General features: G+C 43.2%; 1 protein-coding gene across 5 annotated transcripts in view; it reads right to left on the reverse strand.

The window, feature by feature from the left end:
- PLCB4 (phospholipase C beta 4) overlaps positions 1-17,768 on the reverse strand; it is a 206,581-nt gene that overhangs the window by 53,957 nt on the left and 134,856 nt on the right. For all 5 annotated transcript variants that reach the window (XM_075267402.1, XM_075267399.1, XM_075267403.1 and 2 more), the window contains exons 14-22: positions 17,129-17,339; positions 15,843-15,936; positions 13,856-13,935; positions 12,125-12,209; positions 6,331-6,421; positions 5,198-5,293; positions 4,075-4,175; positions 1,923-1,961; positions 106-247 (exon numbers count right to left, since the gene is read on the reverse strand). In XM_075267402.1, coding sequence (XP_075123503.1) covers positions 106-247; positions 1,923-1,961; positions 4,075-4,175; positions 5,198-5,293; positions 6,331-6,421; positions 12,125-12,209; positions 13,856-13,935; positions 15,843-15,936; positions 17,129-17,339 — 939 coding nt within the window. The remainder of the gene's footprint in view (positions 1-105; positions 248-1,922; positions 1,962-4,074; positions 4,176-5,197; positions 5,294-6,330; positions 6,422-12,124; positions 12,210-13,855; positions 13,936-15,842; positions 15,937-17,128; positions 17,340-17,768) is intronic.

A 17,768-nucleotide genomic window follows, 5' to 3' on the forward strand; every position in this document is an offset into this window, starting at 1 on the left:
TGAAATCTCAAGATCGGCTCAACCCTGCCTGCCACTCCCGGACCTGGCACCATGGGCCTGGTCACCACTGCATGTAAACACTTATATCATTAGACTATGTCTTACCTTCTGCCACTTTGAAACCCTGAAATTTGACTGGTTGTGCGTAGTTGATCATTGTGGATAAGAACGGATGGATATTAGTCGTGGCACCGACGTATTTATAATTTGCCATCCAGGCTTGTTCATCATCTGCGGTTATTGCGCCCTAAAGAAGTAACAGCACAAATTATACAGATGGAGCCAAGTTTACCATGACTTTTAACATGTGAAGTATAGAGCTGAGAATCATTTCAACTTGATTGTTTTCATTGTTGTGAATGGCTTTTGTTGTGAGTTATCAAATTCAAGTTGAAGATGGCTACAACTGTACATCAGTATTTAGGGTGAGGAGGTGGAGGGTGAAGAAGAGGAGGGTTAAAAGGAGGGTGAGGAGGAGGAGGGTGAAGAGGATGAGGGTGAGAAGGAGGTTGAGGGTGAGGAGGGTTAAAAGGAGGGTGAGGAGGAGGAGGGTGAAGAGGATGAGGGTGAGAAGGAGGTTGAGGGTGAGGAGGGTTAGGAGGAGGGTGAGGAGGAGGAGGGTGAGGAGGAGGAGGGTGAAGAGGATGAGGGTGTGAAGGAGGTTGAGGGTGAGGAGGGTTAGGAGGAGGGTGAGGAAGGAGGAGAACAGAGAGATAGATAGAGAGAGTGCTGAGCTCCACTGCAATGTCTTCCGGCACCAGGAGGACTATGTGCAGTGCTGGGAGATAAGCACATTACACTGAATATATGTAATACTCGTTTAGTCAAAATTGTGCTAATTTTAGCATATAGTAACTTTCATGACTCTGTTCACACTTCTGTTCTTTTCTGAAGGACTTTTGCGTCAATGATATCCATGAAAGCTCTATGAAATCATATCTGTGTGAACAGAGCCTTGGATGTCACAATAGATGTGACCAACTCTACACGGCTGACGCAGGAGCAGTGATGGGGAACGGACTTTTCTAGAAGCATTTATTCCTGATCACTTCCCCTCCTTGCTGCATTACAAGTGTAAGAGAACTTTTATCTCTTTTGTATACATCCATAGTGCAGGCGAAGGGAACAAACATAAGAGACCGCACTAAGTATGTGTCTCTGACTATTAGGGTGAGTTCACACAGAGGAAAGTGGAGCGCAATCTGGCACGTATACATGTGTCGCCAGAGCTCCCATTCATTTCAATGGGAGTGAGGATCGTAGACGCGGCGTTATTTTGCGGCCGTGATTTTGAAATGAATGGGAGCTTTTGCGGAGCGCAATCTGCCGACACGTGTATACGTGCCAGTTTGCGCTCCACTTTCCTCCGTGTGAACTCACCCTTACTCCTGTCTTTACTTCTGATCTGTGTGATTTCAGTCCTTGCTCTGTATACATTCAGTGTCAGTTTACAATCAAATCTATGGAGAGGGGAGGGGGAGGAGGAGAAGGAGACTGATATGAGGTCGTCTGCAGCATTCAATGGATTATTCAGAATTAGGAAACCTGGCTACTTTCTTCTTCTCAGTGACATCATGCCCATTGGATAACCTGGATAATTCCTTTATATTAGTTACTAGCATCTGCCTGCGACTTTGTCTGCGGGTCAGCGTTGACGCTGAGCCGCGTACAAACACCCCTGCCCAACGGCCATACAGTGCTGCAGGTAGACTTGAGATATTCCCATTGGCCCACCATGGTTGGAGCATGCAGTACATGCACGGTGTTTGCTATGTGCGCCATCATGGTGGTTGCTATGTGCGCCATCACCCTCAAACTATCAGCTGGAACTGCAGCATCAGCCGATCATTTGCGTGATTTTTCTAAGAAGGGGACGTCTTGGTGTTCTTTATGATATTTTCTGAAAAATATTTGATTCTCACCTTTTTGTTATTGTTTTCTTGCTCAAGATCTTCAACTGCCTAAAGAAAAGAAAAGCAAGTACTTAAAGGGAAGCTGTCACCTGGAAAATGCAGTCCAATCTGCAGGCGGCATGTTATAGAGCAGGAGGAGATGAGCAGACATATAGATGTGTAGGACAAGGTTCAGTATAACCTGTCATTTATCCATTATAATCTCTGCTCTTTGTATGTTCAGAATTCTAGGAGGCGGAGCTATTATTACAGAGATAGCTGTCAATCACTAATAGCTCCGCCTCCTAGACCTCTCAGCATTGAAAAAGGAGAGATTTCAATGGATAAATGACAAGTTATACTGAATTTTTGGTAGCACAGAAGATCCGAGAACACAACTAGTATATTCTTCATTCTTCCCTCTACACATGTGCCTGTTCCGAACTAGTAAAATCTATGACATCTATGGGAAGTCCATTGTGTTACTCGTCCGCTCTTAGTGATGCATCTGACTGCATAAACGTCACCCCGCAAAGTAACAAGACAGCATAAAAACGTTGAAAAAAACCCCTAAAAAACAGTTTTTCCTGAGTCTGAGGAGTTCTGTAGTGTATCACATGATCTTTCTTAGCCAGTCAGCAACTGGAAAGAAGATGACATGACATACACTCCGGAACTCCCCAGAAACATACCTCTCATGGTTCCTTTTAGACCTGCCGATTGGCTTAAAGGCTAAAGATTTATTCATTTTAAAAGTCCACCATAGTGGCGGGTGCTCTGCAGCCTGGTTCTAGTTGGTGTTCACATGCTGCAGTTCAGTTTCATTGTTGTTGCAGTTTTCAATTACAACATCTTAAGGTCAGGGATCTACGGTCCAGAAATGCCACGTTTTACAGTAACTTTAAAGTGGATGGGATTCTTGTGAATCCCATGCCCACTTTGCGTTTAAAACCACAGCATGGACACGCTGCAATTTCCAAAACCGGTGTGGCTACAAAAGGAATGAGAAATATATAGTTAGTTCTTATACTCCTCCCTTCTGCTCAATCCACTCCTGACCTTTGCTCAAAAAACTGCAACAAAATAAGTTGCGTTTCTGCAATGTGGGGCTTCAGCCTAGGGTCCATTCGCATGGAGGAAAATGGTGAGGAATTTGGTGTGGAATTTTCCACGCTGAAAAAAAAGCCTCCCATTGACTTCAATGGGTTCTGATAGCTTTTTTTAGTGGAAAAAAAAAGCTAGCGGCACTCATTGAAGTCAATGGGAAGCTTTTTTTCAGCGCTGAAAATTCAGCACCAAATAAAGCGCCACTTTCCTCCGTGTGAATGGACCCTAAAACTATCACTCCTAATTCCTCATATGACCATCACAGTCATACAATAAGAAGTCTTAGGCCAGGTTCACATCTGCGCCAGAGTCTCTGTTGGAGGACTTTTCTCTTTTTAAATTCTGAAGCTGGTGTAAACCCGATGAACCCAATTATAGTCTAGTTTAGCAGGCCGGCTCTCCGTAGTTTGGTTCCCCGGCGGACCCGAACGACAGAGTCCAGCAGAGGTGTGTACCTAGCCATAGGAGTTGTTCACATGGAGGAATTAGTCCCATGTACCGTATTTTTCGGACTATAAGACGCACCTAGGTTTTAGAGGAGGAAAATAGGGAAAAAAATTTTTAAGCAAAAAATGGTAAAATATTTAATATATGGGAGTTGTAGTTTTGCAACAGCTGCAAGGCCACATTGACAGGTGACCCTGCAGCTGTACGGGGATGCATAGAGTGTTTTTTTTTTTTGCGGGGCCAGATGTACTTTTTAGTTATACCATTTTGGTATAACTAAATTATTCCCCTGCATGAAGCCATGGGGGGACGGAGGAGTGGAATAGCATCGCCCCGCCGCTGCTGGCTTCATGCAGGGCAGAGGAGCGTAGCGATGTCTCAGGCCCCGGCACCTGTGCTGGTGTCTATCCCTTGCCGGCATCCGCCTCTCCCACCCCGCCCACCAGCGGATGCCAGGCGCCACATTCGGACTATAAGACGCACCCTTCTTTTCCCCCCAAATTTTGGGGGAAAAAAGTGCGTCTTATAGTCCGAAAAATACGGTAAGTATCAGGACATAACTGTGCTATTTCAAAATTGTGTGAATTTCAATAAAAACAATTCCAGGCACCAGAAATGTGAATTTTACCTTTTTTGCGATGTTTGCCGCGGCCTCTTTTTGGCTTAGGTCATCGGCTGAGAGTTCACTGCCAAACTTGTATTCGGGATGAGCCTCTTCCTCCTGATCAGCTGTTGTAGAAGAAGAAGACATTACTGAATCATTTTATCTTTATGGCCCCCAAACGGGTGCATCTTATTAGGCATCATGAAGAATTCTATACTGTATATCTCTTATAGTAAATCTGGTGGAATAAATTATATATATGTGTTATATGGACAAAGTGGAAACTTACTAAGACCATTGTCAGAACCACGCAATACAGACAGATTTCTGCACGTGCAATTGGACTAAATCAAATATCTGCATATGATCCTATGGGACTATTACAAGATGATCGTATCTTAGTATGATCTAGGGCCCAGGGGCTGTATGTTACATCTCTAGGGGCTACTTGGCACCCGCACCGATCAGACTGTAGCACCTTCAATACTTGCCAAGCACAGTGTCATATATTGTATAGTGGCGGTGCTTGGTATTACAGGTGAGCCCATTCTTTTGAATAGTTGTGAACTGCTAACAGTCTATGTGACCAATGAACATGATGACACTAGTATGTGAAATGGAAGTGGAGATCACAAAAATACCACTGCCTCTTCAATCAGCTGATCTGGGGGGTCCCGGGGGTCCAAAGAATAAGTCATAGATATTTTAGGTTTTAAGTCTGAGGCCCAATGTTGCAGAAATGCTGCTTTTTTTTTTTTTTTTTGCAGATGCTGTTGTATTCTTGAGCCAAAGCCAAGAAAGGAAATCTATAAGGGGCTCTTACACTTCTACCTTCTGCTCAAACCACTCCTGGCTTTGGCTCAAAAAAACGCAACAAAAAAGGTTGCGTTTCTGCAATATGGGGCCTCATCCTTAAGGTACAATTCCACTTTAAGGCAGCTGCGACATAATTACTGTAGTAGTCAGTCTTTTCTTATTTTGGGGCGTCCTGGATGTGGTTTTCCAATTTTCTGGGTGCTGTATGTCTATATAGAATATCTATGTAACTTTCCAGTGTATTATAATAATGATATATATAGTATATCTAAAGTCACAATATTAAAGTGTTCCAAAAAATACTACTCTATATTTAGGTATAACAATATACCATTTTCAGTTTCTTCCTCGATGTCATCTTCAAGGATACTGACGGGCGCCACCGTCTCCCCGGACTCCATCATGCTTTTTAACGCCTCCAGTTGTTCTGTTAATAAAGAAGACGATATCGGTAAATATACGGTCATGTAATAAAACAATGAGGGATTTATACAGGATGATGCCTGGATAGTATATGGGTTGGAAATAAAATTGTATTCAATCAAAATATTTCAAAATGAAACCTTATAAAGATGTAAAAGTATCTGAACCCTAAACTTCGGTATCTGCAATGCAAAGTAGAACAATGGACACAATCCAAAGCAAGTGTTAGATTTTGTATATTTGATGGTGTTGCTATATCGGTTGTTACTGTTAGATTTTATTATTTTATTCGGCACTTTTTGATGTTCTGCATAGTAAATATCTACCGTAATCTGGGGGTTATACCATGGCTAACATATTAGGGGATGGTATTATGTGCACTTCTCTAATACATAGTCATTAGCAGAATTACAGATGCAATCTGAACACATAATAGGCGAGCTGATGGGCGCTAAGAGCAGCCACAAGCCATCTGATTTCCCTGGGGTTGCCCGGTACTAACTTCAGATTACTCTTTGTGGTCTGACTAATGACAATACATTAGAGAATTATACTCAGTCTAATGGAATTCACTTCAATCTGGAGCTTTGCTTTCATGTGGATTTTCCATTTTCCAACAGAAAATGAGCCACTCCTGTCGCTTCCAGCCATACATGATCGACACTGGTTATACAGAGCTATGTGCCGATTTGTCGAAACGATGCCTGGCCTAGTGATTGTTGGAAGGATTGGATAGGATCATGCTATGGAAAATGAAGAGGAATTTAAGGTGCATCTGCCCCCATCGTTCCCGTGGCAGAATGCTAAAGCAGAACCTTGGTATTCCACCAGATGAATGGACCTAATCCAAGCGAAGTCTGCAGATCCATCAGCAATACAAGGTGTGGCAAGATCAAGCAGGGTGCTTATTTTTTCCGCATGTGATCTCTGCTTCCCACTGTATACAGGGCGGAAACTGCTGCTTATTTTGGAGTGGAATCTGCCTGGAGATCAGTAACAGATCCCACCATGTGGATAGGCGCTAAGAGTCGCTGCACATACTTTTTTCCACTTCCGGCTTCAGACGCTTGTTTTTGATGAGAATTTTTCTTTTCAGGTCATTTGGAGAAGGTAGAGGTCTTCCAGGATCCAACTGAAAAATACGACCAAGAGAAATACACCAATGATGTGATTAGTCTGATGGTCTCTTAGCTCTATGCTGCACACAGTACAGACCATCTAGAAAAGTGCACAACATGCAGGCGTGCGGAGCTCCTCATACAGTGGCAATGCGGCCGTATACCCTGTGGCATACATTGGTATATATCTACATCCTGGACTGGATAAACCACTTATGTCTCCTTACATGGTGCGTCTTTCCCATAGACGGAGCAGTTTTGATTCACAATGTACGACACACTTCAGCCATTTTTTTTATTACTCAAATGACTATTTAAAACAATTCAAACAATTATATACACAGCGGTGCTTGAAAGTTTGTGAACCCTTCAGAAATTTCTATATTTCTAGATGCAGATGAAGTCCTGAACGTGCGGACAAAGGAGATTGCTGAGGACCTCAGAAGGAGAGTGAACAATGGAACAATGGAATTGTTCTTAATTTTACCAGATATCTATGAGCTCAATCTCACAACATGGTTCATGCAACAAGACAACAACCCTAAGAACACAAGTCGTTTTTACCAAAGAATGGCTAAAAATGAATAAAGATAAAGTTTTGGAAAGACCAAGTCAAAGTCCTGATCTTAATCTGATAGAAATGCTGCGAAAAGATCTGAAGTGAACAGTCCAAGGTGGAAACCACCAACAGGGTTGAAGCTGTTTTGTATGGAGGAATGGGCTAAAATCCTTCAAATCGATATGTAGGACTGATACACCATTACCCGAAACATTTAGATTTGTGAAACACAAGGCCCGCCGGTCGAATCTGGCCCGCCAACACTTGTTTCTGAGCCGAGCATTTATATCAGCTGCTCAGCGCTATACATCCTGGACTGGTTCCTCACTCAGGATACTTCTAGGCCAGGCTTCAGTTTCACATATGGTCAGTACTAAGTTTAATAGGCAGTATTTGTGATTCTAGTCCCTATACAGCACAATGTTAAAGGAGGAGTTTAGCTCTGAAGATATTTGATACTGATGACCAGTATCAGATCAGTCAGGTGACAGTCCAAAAACTGAACCCCACAGTGATCACTTGATCTGACCACTGAGAGTAGCCCTGCTCCTATTTAAGTCACTGGGAGCGGGGCTGCAGCTCCAGGCGCCACCACTACAGTATATGGAGCACCATAGACTGAATACAGGTGATAGGATGGGCCGGGCCTCAGCAGTGCTGCGCAGAGGTGCCCGACCCGATCCCTGTCCAGTGCCGGGATCACTGCTGGTTCCGCTGCAGGGGTAGGCTGGAAGCCTCCGCTTGAGTGTGTGGAGGTTCCGTTTCCCCCTAGCACCGGGACTGGCACTTCCGGGATCATGGGGGTCAGCGGCGGGCCTGAGGCTATTTAGGCCTCATTTTGGTTTCGCTGGTTATTTGTTTCCCTGTGGTATCAGCTCCCCCAGCGACGAGCTTCTCTCCAGTTCCCAGTCTCCTGTCCTGCTATCTCCTGCCTCTTTCCCTGTACCTGGATTTCCCTGGATGTGTATGACCCGGCTTGCCTTACAGACCTCTCCTCCGTGATCCTGACTTGGCACTTTCCTGACCTCCTGTGTATGACTTTTGGCTTCCACCTGACCTCCCTTTTGGATCCTGTTTTGGCTACTTTGTTTACCTCCAGTGTATGACCCGGCTTCCCTGACTACGCTTCTTCTACCAATTGACCTCCAGTTATCGGCTCGGCTTGCTTGACCACGAATCTGTTCCTTGGGTATCTGCGTTACTCCCCTGGATTACCCTCCTGCTCATCTGTGACTCCAGTCCATCCTGCTCTCTTGGACGTCACTGTAAGGTTAGTGTCTGGGTCCTCCTACTTGGGGTACGCTGGGTGTGCGTCGCTCTCTGGGCAATTGCAGATCCGGGCCTCAGACTTTTACCAAGTCCAATTCCACCATCAAGATCTCTGGTGAAGAACTCCGGGGCCTTGCTCCATTCTGGTTAGGAGAGCGTAGTACACTCAGGACTATATTTGCCTCAACGCTTGGGGATTCTAGTTGCCTGGAACTTACTGAGCTATTTGTTGCATCAGGTTCTTAACAACAGGTTTGAACGCTGTAGCCGTGACACCTGGAGCTACAGCCCCGCTCCCATTCCCTTGAATAGGAGCAGCACTGCGTTCGGTGGCCACATTAGACCTGAAACCAGACATAGACACACTGGCCTGAAGAAAACGGTGTCAGACACCCAGCCAGAAAACAAAATAGGTAAGTATGCAGCTTAATTTTCTATACAATTGAATTGTTGCACTTGTATTTTGCTTAATTTTTGTTATATTCAGAAAATGACCAATGGATGAGGATAGTATGCAACATGCCAATGTCTTAGGTTTTAAAGGGATTCTATCATTAAAATGAAATTTTTTGTCCCTAACATGTAGGAATAGCCTTAAGAAAGACTGTTCTTCTCCTACCTTTAGATGTCTTTTCTGCGCCACCGTTCGGTAGAAATCCTGGTTTTCTTTGGTATGCAAATGAGTTCTCTCGCAGCACTGAGGGCGGGCCCCACCGCTCAAACAGAACTGGGGGCGTCCCCAATGCTACAAGAGAAATCTCCAGCGACACCTCTATCTTCTTATGGAACGCCCTATCCCTGTGTCTTCTTCCGTCTTGGGTTTCAATCTTCTAGGCCTCGGGCAGAGCAGACTGTGGCCGCTTACAGAGTAAGCTGGTGTAAGTGACCATTTTCTTGTGTCTGTGGGCATGCGCAGTCGGCTCTGCCTGAGGGGTAGAAGATTGAAACTCAGGACGGCCATTTTTCTTCCTCGTTCCAGAAGAAGATAGAGGCATCGCTGGAGATTTCTCTCGTAGCATTGGGGATGCCCCCAGTGCTGTTTGAGCGCTGGGGCCCGCCCCCAGTGCTGTGAGAGTACTCATTTGCATACAGACGAAAACTGGGATTTCTACAGAACGGCGGCGCGGAGAAGACATCTAAAGGTAGGAGAAGAATAGCCTTTCACCTACCACTACCCCACCTACTTGGAAAATGTCCAAACATCTGAATCAAAATTTTCACTTGGTTGTGCACGTAAATATACAGATATGAATATCAACCTTCTTTGTATGAAATTCAAGATGGCACTAACTCTTAAAGAGGACCTTTCGCCAGGACGCACTAGAGGTGCTACACCACTGTTGGACTCTTTTATGTATCACTCACCATTCCTGAGCAAACATTTCCATTAGATTCAGCAGAAATAAGCTTTCCTCTATTAGGTGAGTGGTCCCGACCGCTCTCATCTGGATCAGGACTGTAAGCCCCTTAGTTGATATATAGTTGGCAAAACGGTCTGCTCCAGATCTGACAGTAGGCCCCTTAGTTGGCGTATTAACTAACAGCATTGATTGCTCAGGAATGGTGGGGGCTAGAGGAAAAATTACAACCAGGATCAGTGGAGTGGTGCCTATTGAAGAACTGGTGTTGGTAGAGGTGGTGACAGGTCCTATTAAAGTATATGATAGGACTGCAAAAATGACTAAACTATCCCAGCTCTGTCTCTGAACCTACATGACCATAAATCTGAGCAGGTTTAAGAGTCAAGTCTAGAGAATTGACCACTTTTAGTTGTTATTACTCAAAAAAAAAGAAATGATGATATCATGAAAAAGCAATGAGGACATACAGTGTAAGGAACAGGTCAGCGACATAGGTACAAAGCAAGTGATATTACCTCCCAGGCATAGCACCCAATGTCAAGGCCTCCAGAGAAGAATCACGTGCGGCCTACTAAACTGAGGGACCTGGTCAGCTCTCCATAAAAGGTGAACCTGACCACGTTCAGGACATCCTGGAGAGCTCAGGATGTATCCTAGTACTTTTCTTATTGACAAATATTGGGAGTTATGCCCGGGTACCAGCAGGAACTCAACTCCAGGTCAGTGCTCAGAGACCAAAATCAATAAGGCTATGCTTAAGACATGATGCAATAGAAACAACAAGGAGTGCTTAGAAAAGACATAACCAAGCAAACAGATATGTCAGGACCACATAAACACTTCGAGAAGGTAAAAACCTATAGGAGTCTACAGGATATGCACAGATTAACATATAATACATTGGACGGGCCTACTGAAATGTTAATATTGGGCTCACAAGTCGTCAATATGATCTGCTTTATAGGTGCCTAGATTATAATAGCCTATGCTCATGGAAACCTTGACTGAATATGGGTGATTTTACTGAATAACAGATCCCCTTAAAACAGGGTGCCTTCCTCAGTGTAAAAAAACATGGCTCCAGAGGCAAGGAGGTCCAGTGTTCCTTCAAGACTTAGGATAGATTCAATATGTGATGTCTCAATGTTATACAAAAACATTAACTTACAGACTGTTTTTGCACTTTGACCAATCCAAATCTACAAATTGTTTATTTCCAATGGCCATTAAAACGTTAGCTCATAGTCAAGGGCCAGTAGGCAACATTGCTCGAAACGTATCTACAGTTGGCCAACAGCGTTTCCTCCCAACTTCCCCATAAACATACACGCCTTGTGCACAAGCCTTGTTTTAGGTGAACAGGGCAATAAGGTGGTGTCAGACCCCTCTAGTAGTGGCATATCTCCAATCCTATAAGCCCCCCAATCTTGTTTCCGCCAACGTCTGCCATTGAGTATAAGTTAGAAGACGTCATACATTGGTCTACTGACTCCACAGAAGTCGGGGGCTTCAGCTGATGTAGCTACTGTATATGAGGCTCCTAAGGGTGATCTAATGTACAGTACATAGAACAAAATGTGACCCATTGCTAAAAAATCATGAAAAACAGGGAAATTTTTCATGCCGGAAAAATATATTCCTCTGTCATATTAACATATTGCACCTTCATACTAGATTGTACAAATCTAGACGTCTTCTAAACTGGTTTTGCAAATTTTTTCTTGAAACGGGACATTTTTTTGGGGGTAGGTTTAACCCCTTCCCCTCCTCTCAATGAATGTGGCGCCCTGTATTATGTATAGAGTTAATATGTGCATAATCTGTTACTAAACACCTCTCCATAACACGGCTTTATATGCAAGTCAGTTTTGTAATTCATGTCGGTTTTTGGATTTTTTTACGCACTTTATCTCAATGAAATTTTAATATTTGCCAATAAAGTTAAAGATTTTTTTTTTTTTTTCGACCAAAGTCTCTGGAATGGATCTATTTGCATCATGTTTGACATCAGCCTCATAATTTCCACAAAAACGTGTCTGTGCAACAACAAGTCACAGCGTGTAGTTTGTGCACAATCTGTATTTGAAGACTAAGGGCAGGATTGGAAGGTTATTGGATGTCTTAAGATCCCGAATATTTAGTGTGAATCGTGCCTTTAGTCTCATGGACTTGACCCAGCATCCCGAGTAAAAAGGCTCCTATGACACAGAATTATTGACCAGCATGCATCAGTATAGTCTGACATGTCAAAGCCATTTCATTCCTATGTATGACTGTAAATTTTTTGGTGTCAGTAGGTGGCAGTAAAGCTCAAGGTTTTTACTTCATGAGTGAGCTGAGCATGCTTTTCTTTGCCTTGCTTGTTGAATGCAGTGACATATTCCTGTGGGAATGAACGATATTTCTCAGCTTCATACTCTGCAAGTTCTACAATGAAGTGAACGACAGTACAAGAAAAAAAAAAAAAAAAAAAAGACAATTTTTGTTTTACCTCAATAAACATAGAAAGGGATCAGTAGATGACATACCGGGTGTGATTCCAGGGGCTGCTTCAGGAGGAGATCCCCAAATATTTCTTCGCAGTATTTCGACATTTTGTACTGTTGATATTTACTAAAATATAAAACATGGATGACGGAAATGACTAATAAAAGAGATGATATGCAATTCTTTGAAGTAAGGGTTAATAAACACCAAACAAAAAGGAATGGTAAGGAATAGAGATGAGCGAGTAGTATTCGATCAAGTAGGTATTCGATCGAATACTACGGTATTCGAAATACTCGTACTCGATCGAATACTACTAGCTGTTCGAAGTTAAGATTCGATGCAGAACCAGCGTTGATTGGCAGAATGCTATACATTGCCAATCAACGCTGGTTCTTCTCTTACCTTTAGAAGTCTTCTCCGTGCAGCATGCCCGCGTCCTCTTCCGGCTCTGCATTCACTCTGCTTAGACATCGGGCCTGGGCAGAGCCGACTGCGCATGTCCGCGCTACAAGAAAATGGCTGCTTACACTGTAAGTGGCCATTTTCTTGTAGCGCGGGCATGCGCAGTCAGCTATGTCTAGGCCTGATGCCTAGCAGAGTGAATTCAAGGCCAGAAGAGGATGCGGGGACGCTGCGCAGGGAGAAGAATCCAGCCCGACCCTCACTCGTGGACTTGGTAAGTAGAATTTGATCGAATGTTGCCTACCCCTGAAACGAGCATTTCTCCCCATAGACTATAATGGGGTTCGAAACCCGTTCGAACAGTCGAACAGTGTGCGGCTGTTCGAATCAGATTTCGAACCTCGAACATTTTAGTGTTCGCTCATCTCTAGTAAGGAACTTTTAAAAATAGATTTTGCTATGTCATTTTTTTTTTACTTAGTGGGAGTTCAAACTACCATTGTTAATGTCCGGTACTGTCATAGGAAGACAGCAACGGACATTAAACTGTCACAGAGAACGGTCACAGACTGATTTAGTGTCCATTACCATTGACACCAATGTAAACAACATGACAGACGCTAACTTTCCTTTTAGATAGGTCATCAGTATGAAAATTGAAGTGTGGAATAGCATTTCTAAAGCCTATGCAAGGATGTGATTAGTTAAAAATGACTTTTCCCAGTGATAGAGCCCCTTTAATCAAAAATTTTGTAAGGTCGCTAAAACCCTTTGCCCTTGTCACTCGGGTCTTTGCCTCTTTTAATACATTACCCTGTTGACTATCACTCATCCACTGCTGTATTTGTGGAGTTTGTTGGAATGTTATGGATTCATATTTGTAGCACAAAGTATCCAATGAGATTCCAGTCTTTCGGGGAAGGTGATCTGACTGCTATGGGCCACACTGGCTTTAGTTTTCAGGCATTAGGCCAAGTGAGGGGGAATTATTCTACGCCAGTCTTAGTAGAGGCCCCCACTATCGCGAGAGTCTTTGGCCGCTCAATAAATCAAGTGCATGTCCATGTGCCAGAATATAAACCTGCGCCAGTCAGGAGTTCACAGCAGTCCCTGCACCAGCTCATCCACATTTGCAAAAACTGGCAAGTACTGCCTGGGGATGTAGTGAATTTTTGGCACAAAGGATGCGACACATTAACACCAATCTATGCCAGAAACTGAGGTAGATGGATTAATAAATTCTGCAGATTTTGCCTCCCATACATATTATTTTTCACCTGGGAGTGAGACATAGAAAGGACTATAAGGCAATACTACTGTATATAAAGAACACAACTGTCTCAAGACTGTGAAAATAGAGCAGGTACCTGCAATGATTCTCAAATGATAGGATTACGGGATACTCGGAGGTGACAAACGCCGTCTCCTTGATGGCTTGTATTACGTCCTGTAAGATTTAGCAGAAAATAAAGATTTTTAATGATCCTATTATGACAAAATGATTGTAGCAGGTTATTATACTGGGAACTGAACCCAGCGGCTTCTGTTACATACAACGCCAATGACACAATAAAACATGATGGCATGTAATAAAATGATATCACGGGGGGTGTATACTAATCTGGGATCTATTGATTTCAATGCTTTTAGGGTTGATGATCGCAGTGAGTCACAGAACATTGCGTGTTTTGGTTTAACATGGACATCTGCTGGTATTAGGTAGACAACCGCAGTCATAAATCACAATCAATAGCCCATCTGTACGGGGGCTCATACACATGGCAAGGCGTGTGCATTGACCTAGTAGACTGGCATGTAAAGTCCCAGCATGCGCTGCTGTATGGTGCCGCCATATGGCATAGATTTCTTGCTTTGAAAAAAATACTTCAAGGGAATATTTTCTAAAGAGCAAATCTTTAAGTGGCGCCATATAGAACAGTAGATACAGTACAGTCCCATATATTTTCAGTAGCCCTGGATTAAACACAATAAGGACCTGTCACCACTCCTGACCTTGACATCCTTCAAAAGGTGCTGCTCTACTGATTTTGTTCTGGCGCACTTGGAATTTTTCTCTAGCCCCCGCCAATCCTGAGCAATCAATGCTGTTAGTTATAGCACCAAATGTGCTAATCAGGCCTTCTACTGGGCAGGTCTTAAACTGTCTGCTCCTCCCCATGACCAACCACTTGACAGTAGAGGTCCTATTGGATGTTGACATTGACAGCACTGATTGTTCAGGAATGGTGGGGGGCTAGAGAAATTGATCTAACTATGCCGCACTATATTTTCTTAGAATTCTGTATTTTTCCATTTCTCCATTATTTCTTCTGAATATTTATTAATAACTTGACCAAAGGGTGTCACCATTCCCCAGGTCAAAGGGGAGTGACCCTTCAGAATCCCCACAATGTCACCACTGATTGGACAAGGTCAGAGTGTGCAGGGACAATTTACACCATCTGGTAACACCTTGTTGTTAATTTATTCCTAAATTTCTAAGAGGAATAACAGAGGAAGCCACAAGATATTGTTCTAAAAAAAACCTGATGCAACATTATTATTATAATTTAATGGAGATTAGACTTTTATAGTAAAATAGACATATACAGAGAGGTGACGGGTCCCCTTTAAGAAAAACAGATGCTCTGTTTCTACAAAGTAGTAGAGTAGTTTTACCTACAGTCTTATGGACACAGACAACACTGCCCCGGCTCCTCCTGAGATCACAACATGGGAATCTCACTTAGTCACACGCTGCATTTGTATCTGTTAATCCTTTTCAATCAATATCTAGAATCCTGTCCACACACGGTGACATTACATTTCTATTTCCAGCGGATGAACGCCGTTATCAGGGATCAAAGTCATGAAGGGTGACGCTGGCACGACAACTTCACACCAATTCCCAAACACTCAAAATATTGCAGAAAGGAAGATCAACGCCTAGATTTGTTACCCTAGCTATTACTGTGACATGTCTACACTTGCTAGGCCCAATGAAAATTCAGTCTGCTTGGCTTGGTTTTAGGCTGAAAAATATAAATATCAGGTGTTGGCCCCGCAAGGAGACCAAACGTATGGTGTATTGGTATGTGTGCCAAGCCAGAAAGTTGTACCTATAGTAAGATATAGATATAAAATTGTGCAGTTGTTATTGGACCAACTACAAGGTTCTCTTGTTCCTGCACAGGGGCCATTGAATGTCTATGTCCGCCACTGGTGACCACTCACTGGTTGCAATGCAGCCCGTCAAGGGTTTTGCTAGCTTTTTGCATAAAGGTAAGGGGCTGATTTAGGGACAGATTCTGAAAGCTACTTGGCAACTGGATCCATACGCAACACAGATAATACCTTGAAGAGGATATCTGTACACATGGCCTTCCCGTGCGTTATGATAGGCTCCTGATCTTCACCTTTTCCATCCCAGCAATCCAGTTCCACACACCTTCATAGAAAAATAAGAAGATATTTTAGGAATAACTACAATATAAATGGCCATATAATTCACAAGCGTTTCCTCCACACTATTCATAAGCGGTTAGGTGTCTTCCATCTTTCCATGAGACACAAGACTGGAGGATAATACAACAGGGGTGAAAAATTCTCAAAAATCCACAGAGCTTGGCCAAGAAGAACCAGTGACGGACCATAAAGCTGGCCATACGTATTGCTCAGCTGTCAGCGGATCATCCATGTTTGTAATAGGAATATGGTAAAATCTTATTTCCAGATGGTTGTAGATGCATGTACTGTATTATGTATACAGAAGGCTCCTGAGGAGAAGACCTCTGGTCATCTTTTAAGGAGGTTCTCTGGCCCCAACAGTGTTTTTTTTTTCATACTAATGACCTATTCATAGTATAGGCCATCAGTATCAGTGCGGGTCCGACATCCATAACCTCCCACTCATCAGCCAATCGCTGGAAGATGCTACTGTGGACAGGGCCGGAAGCAGTTTTGCTCCTATTCAAGTAATAGACACGGAGCTGCAACCCTGTCCACAGTGGTAGCTTCTGGCTGGTCAGCTGATCAGTGGAGGTTCCTGGATGTTGGACCCTCACGATCAGGATATCAGATACCGATATCCTCTGGACAGGTCATAAGTTGAAAAACGCAATTGGGGCTTTTTTGGAGAGATAACCATGCGAAAGGCAGTGGCTTCGAGTCAATGACAGTGACTGGCCACTGCTCCCCTAAATGATGGTAATGATCTTCATCTAGGAGAGGCGATATGGTTCACTTCTACTGTCCAAACAAACCCTGGTTAATGGACATATTAATTTGCCTGGTCTTTGGTCCATTTTTTGCATGGTTCTATAGTTTTTGCTGTGTATGTGAGCTTCATATATTTCCATGAAATGCCCCTGATCACTCCGCACAGCGAACTAAATGATCCTGAAGTCTTTCTTTTTTCTTCTTAGTTGCTATGACTCCTAGTATCTTTTCTATCTTCTATGAGCTTGTAGGTGTTCTTTCTTGTAATATACTACTGTACTATTAATGCTGCTGTAACACACTGAATTCCCCATGGTGGGACTATTAAAGGATTATCTTATCTTATGATGAGACTGCACACCAGTGATATACCATGACTACATGATACTATAAAGTAAAAAAAGATACAAAAAATTATCCACCTGCATCCAGCTAAAAGGACCTGTCTGTACATCTCTACAGAAGATCTGCCTCCAAACTGTCTCCCGGTAAGGTATGTATTATGGGAGGAGCTAATAAAGTAGTGTGCAAGTGGGTGATCCATCTCCTGGTACAGCTCCAGGCGGTCTAAAAAGACGGGTGCGTTCTCATCCGACATCAAATATCTGCAAAATCCATCGCTTGATATGTGGCCTGGAAAAAAGAAGAAAGAAATGCGGAAGCCAGCTTAGTCTTTATTGGATAGGAATCGTTGTAGTAGCATATTGGGCACAGCCATAGGTAATTGGGCGAGATTATTTCTGTCGGGCTACATGCACCTTAATTTTGCATGAGACAAGGAGGAAGGAAAAGGTCATAGTAATTGAGATTAAAATCTCCGAGCTAGCAGAAGTGATTTAGAGCCTGGGCTCCGTCTTCTAGGTCACAATGTCACCGCCAAGGCAAATTTTCAATAAATGGTTTCTTACCGGTCTACTTGGCAAGTCAATATTATATTTGGGTCTCCGTTTTTACAGATGAGTTATTTTCCGTATAAATGAAGCTTTAGTTATATGAGTCTGGGCAGGTTATCAGAGAACCCATATGGATTATAAATTGCTCTATCAGACGTCCCCCGGCCAG

This window comes from Leptodactylus fuscus, chromosome 3 (assembly GCF_031893055.1).
Source record: "Leptodactylus fuscus isolate aLepFus1 chromosome 3, aLepFus1.hap2, whole genome shotgun sequence".
NCBI classification, from domain to species: Eukaryota; Metazoa; Chordata; class Amphibia; order Anura; family Leptodactylidae; genus Leptodactylus; species Leptodactylus fuscus.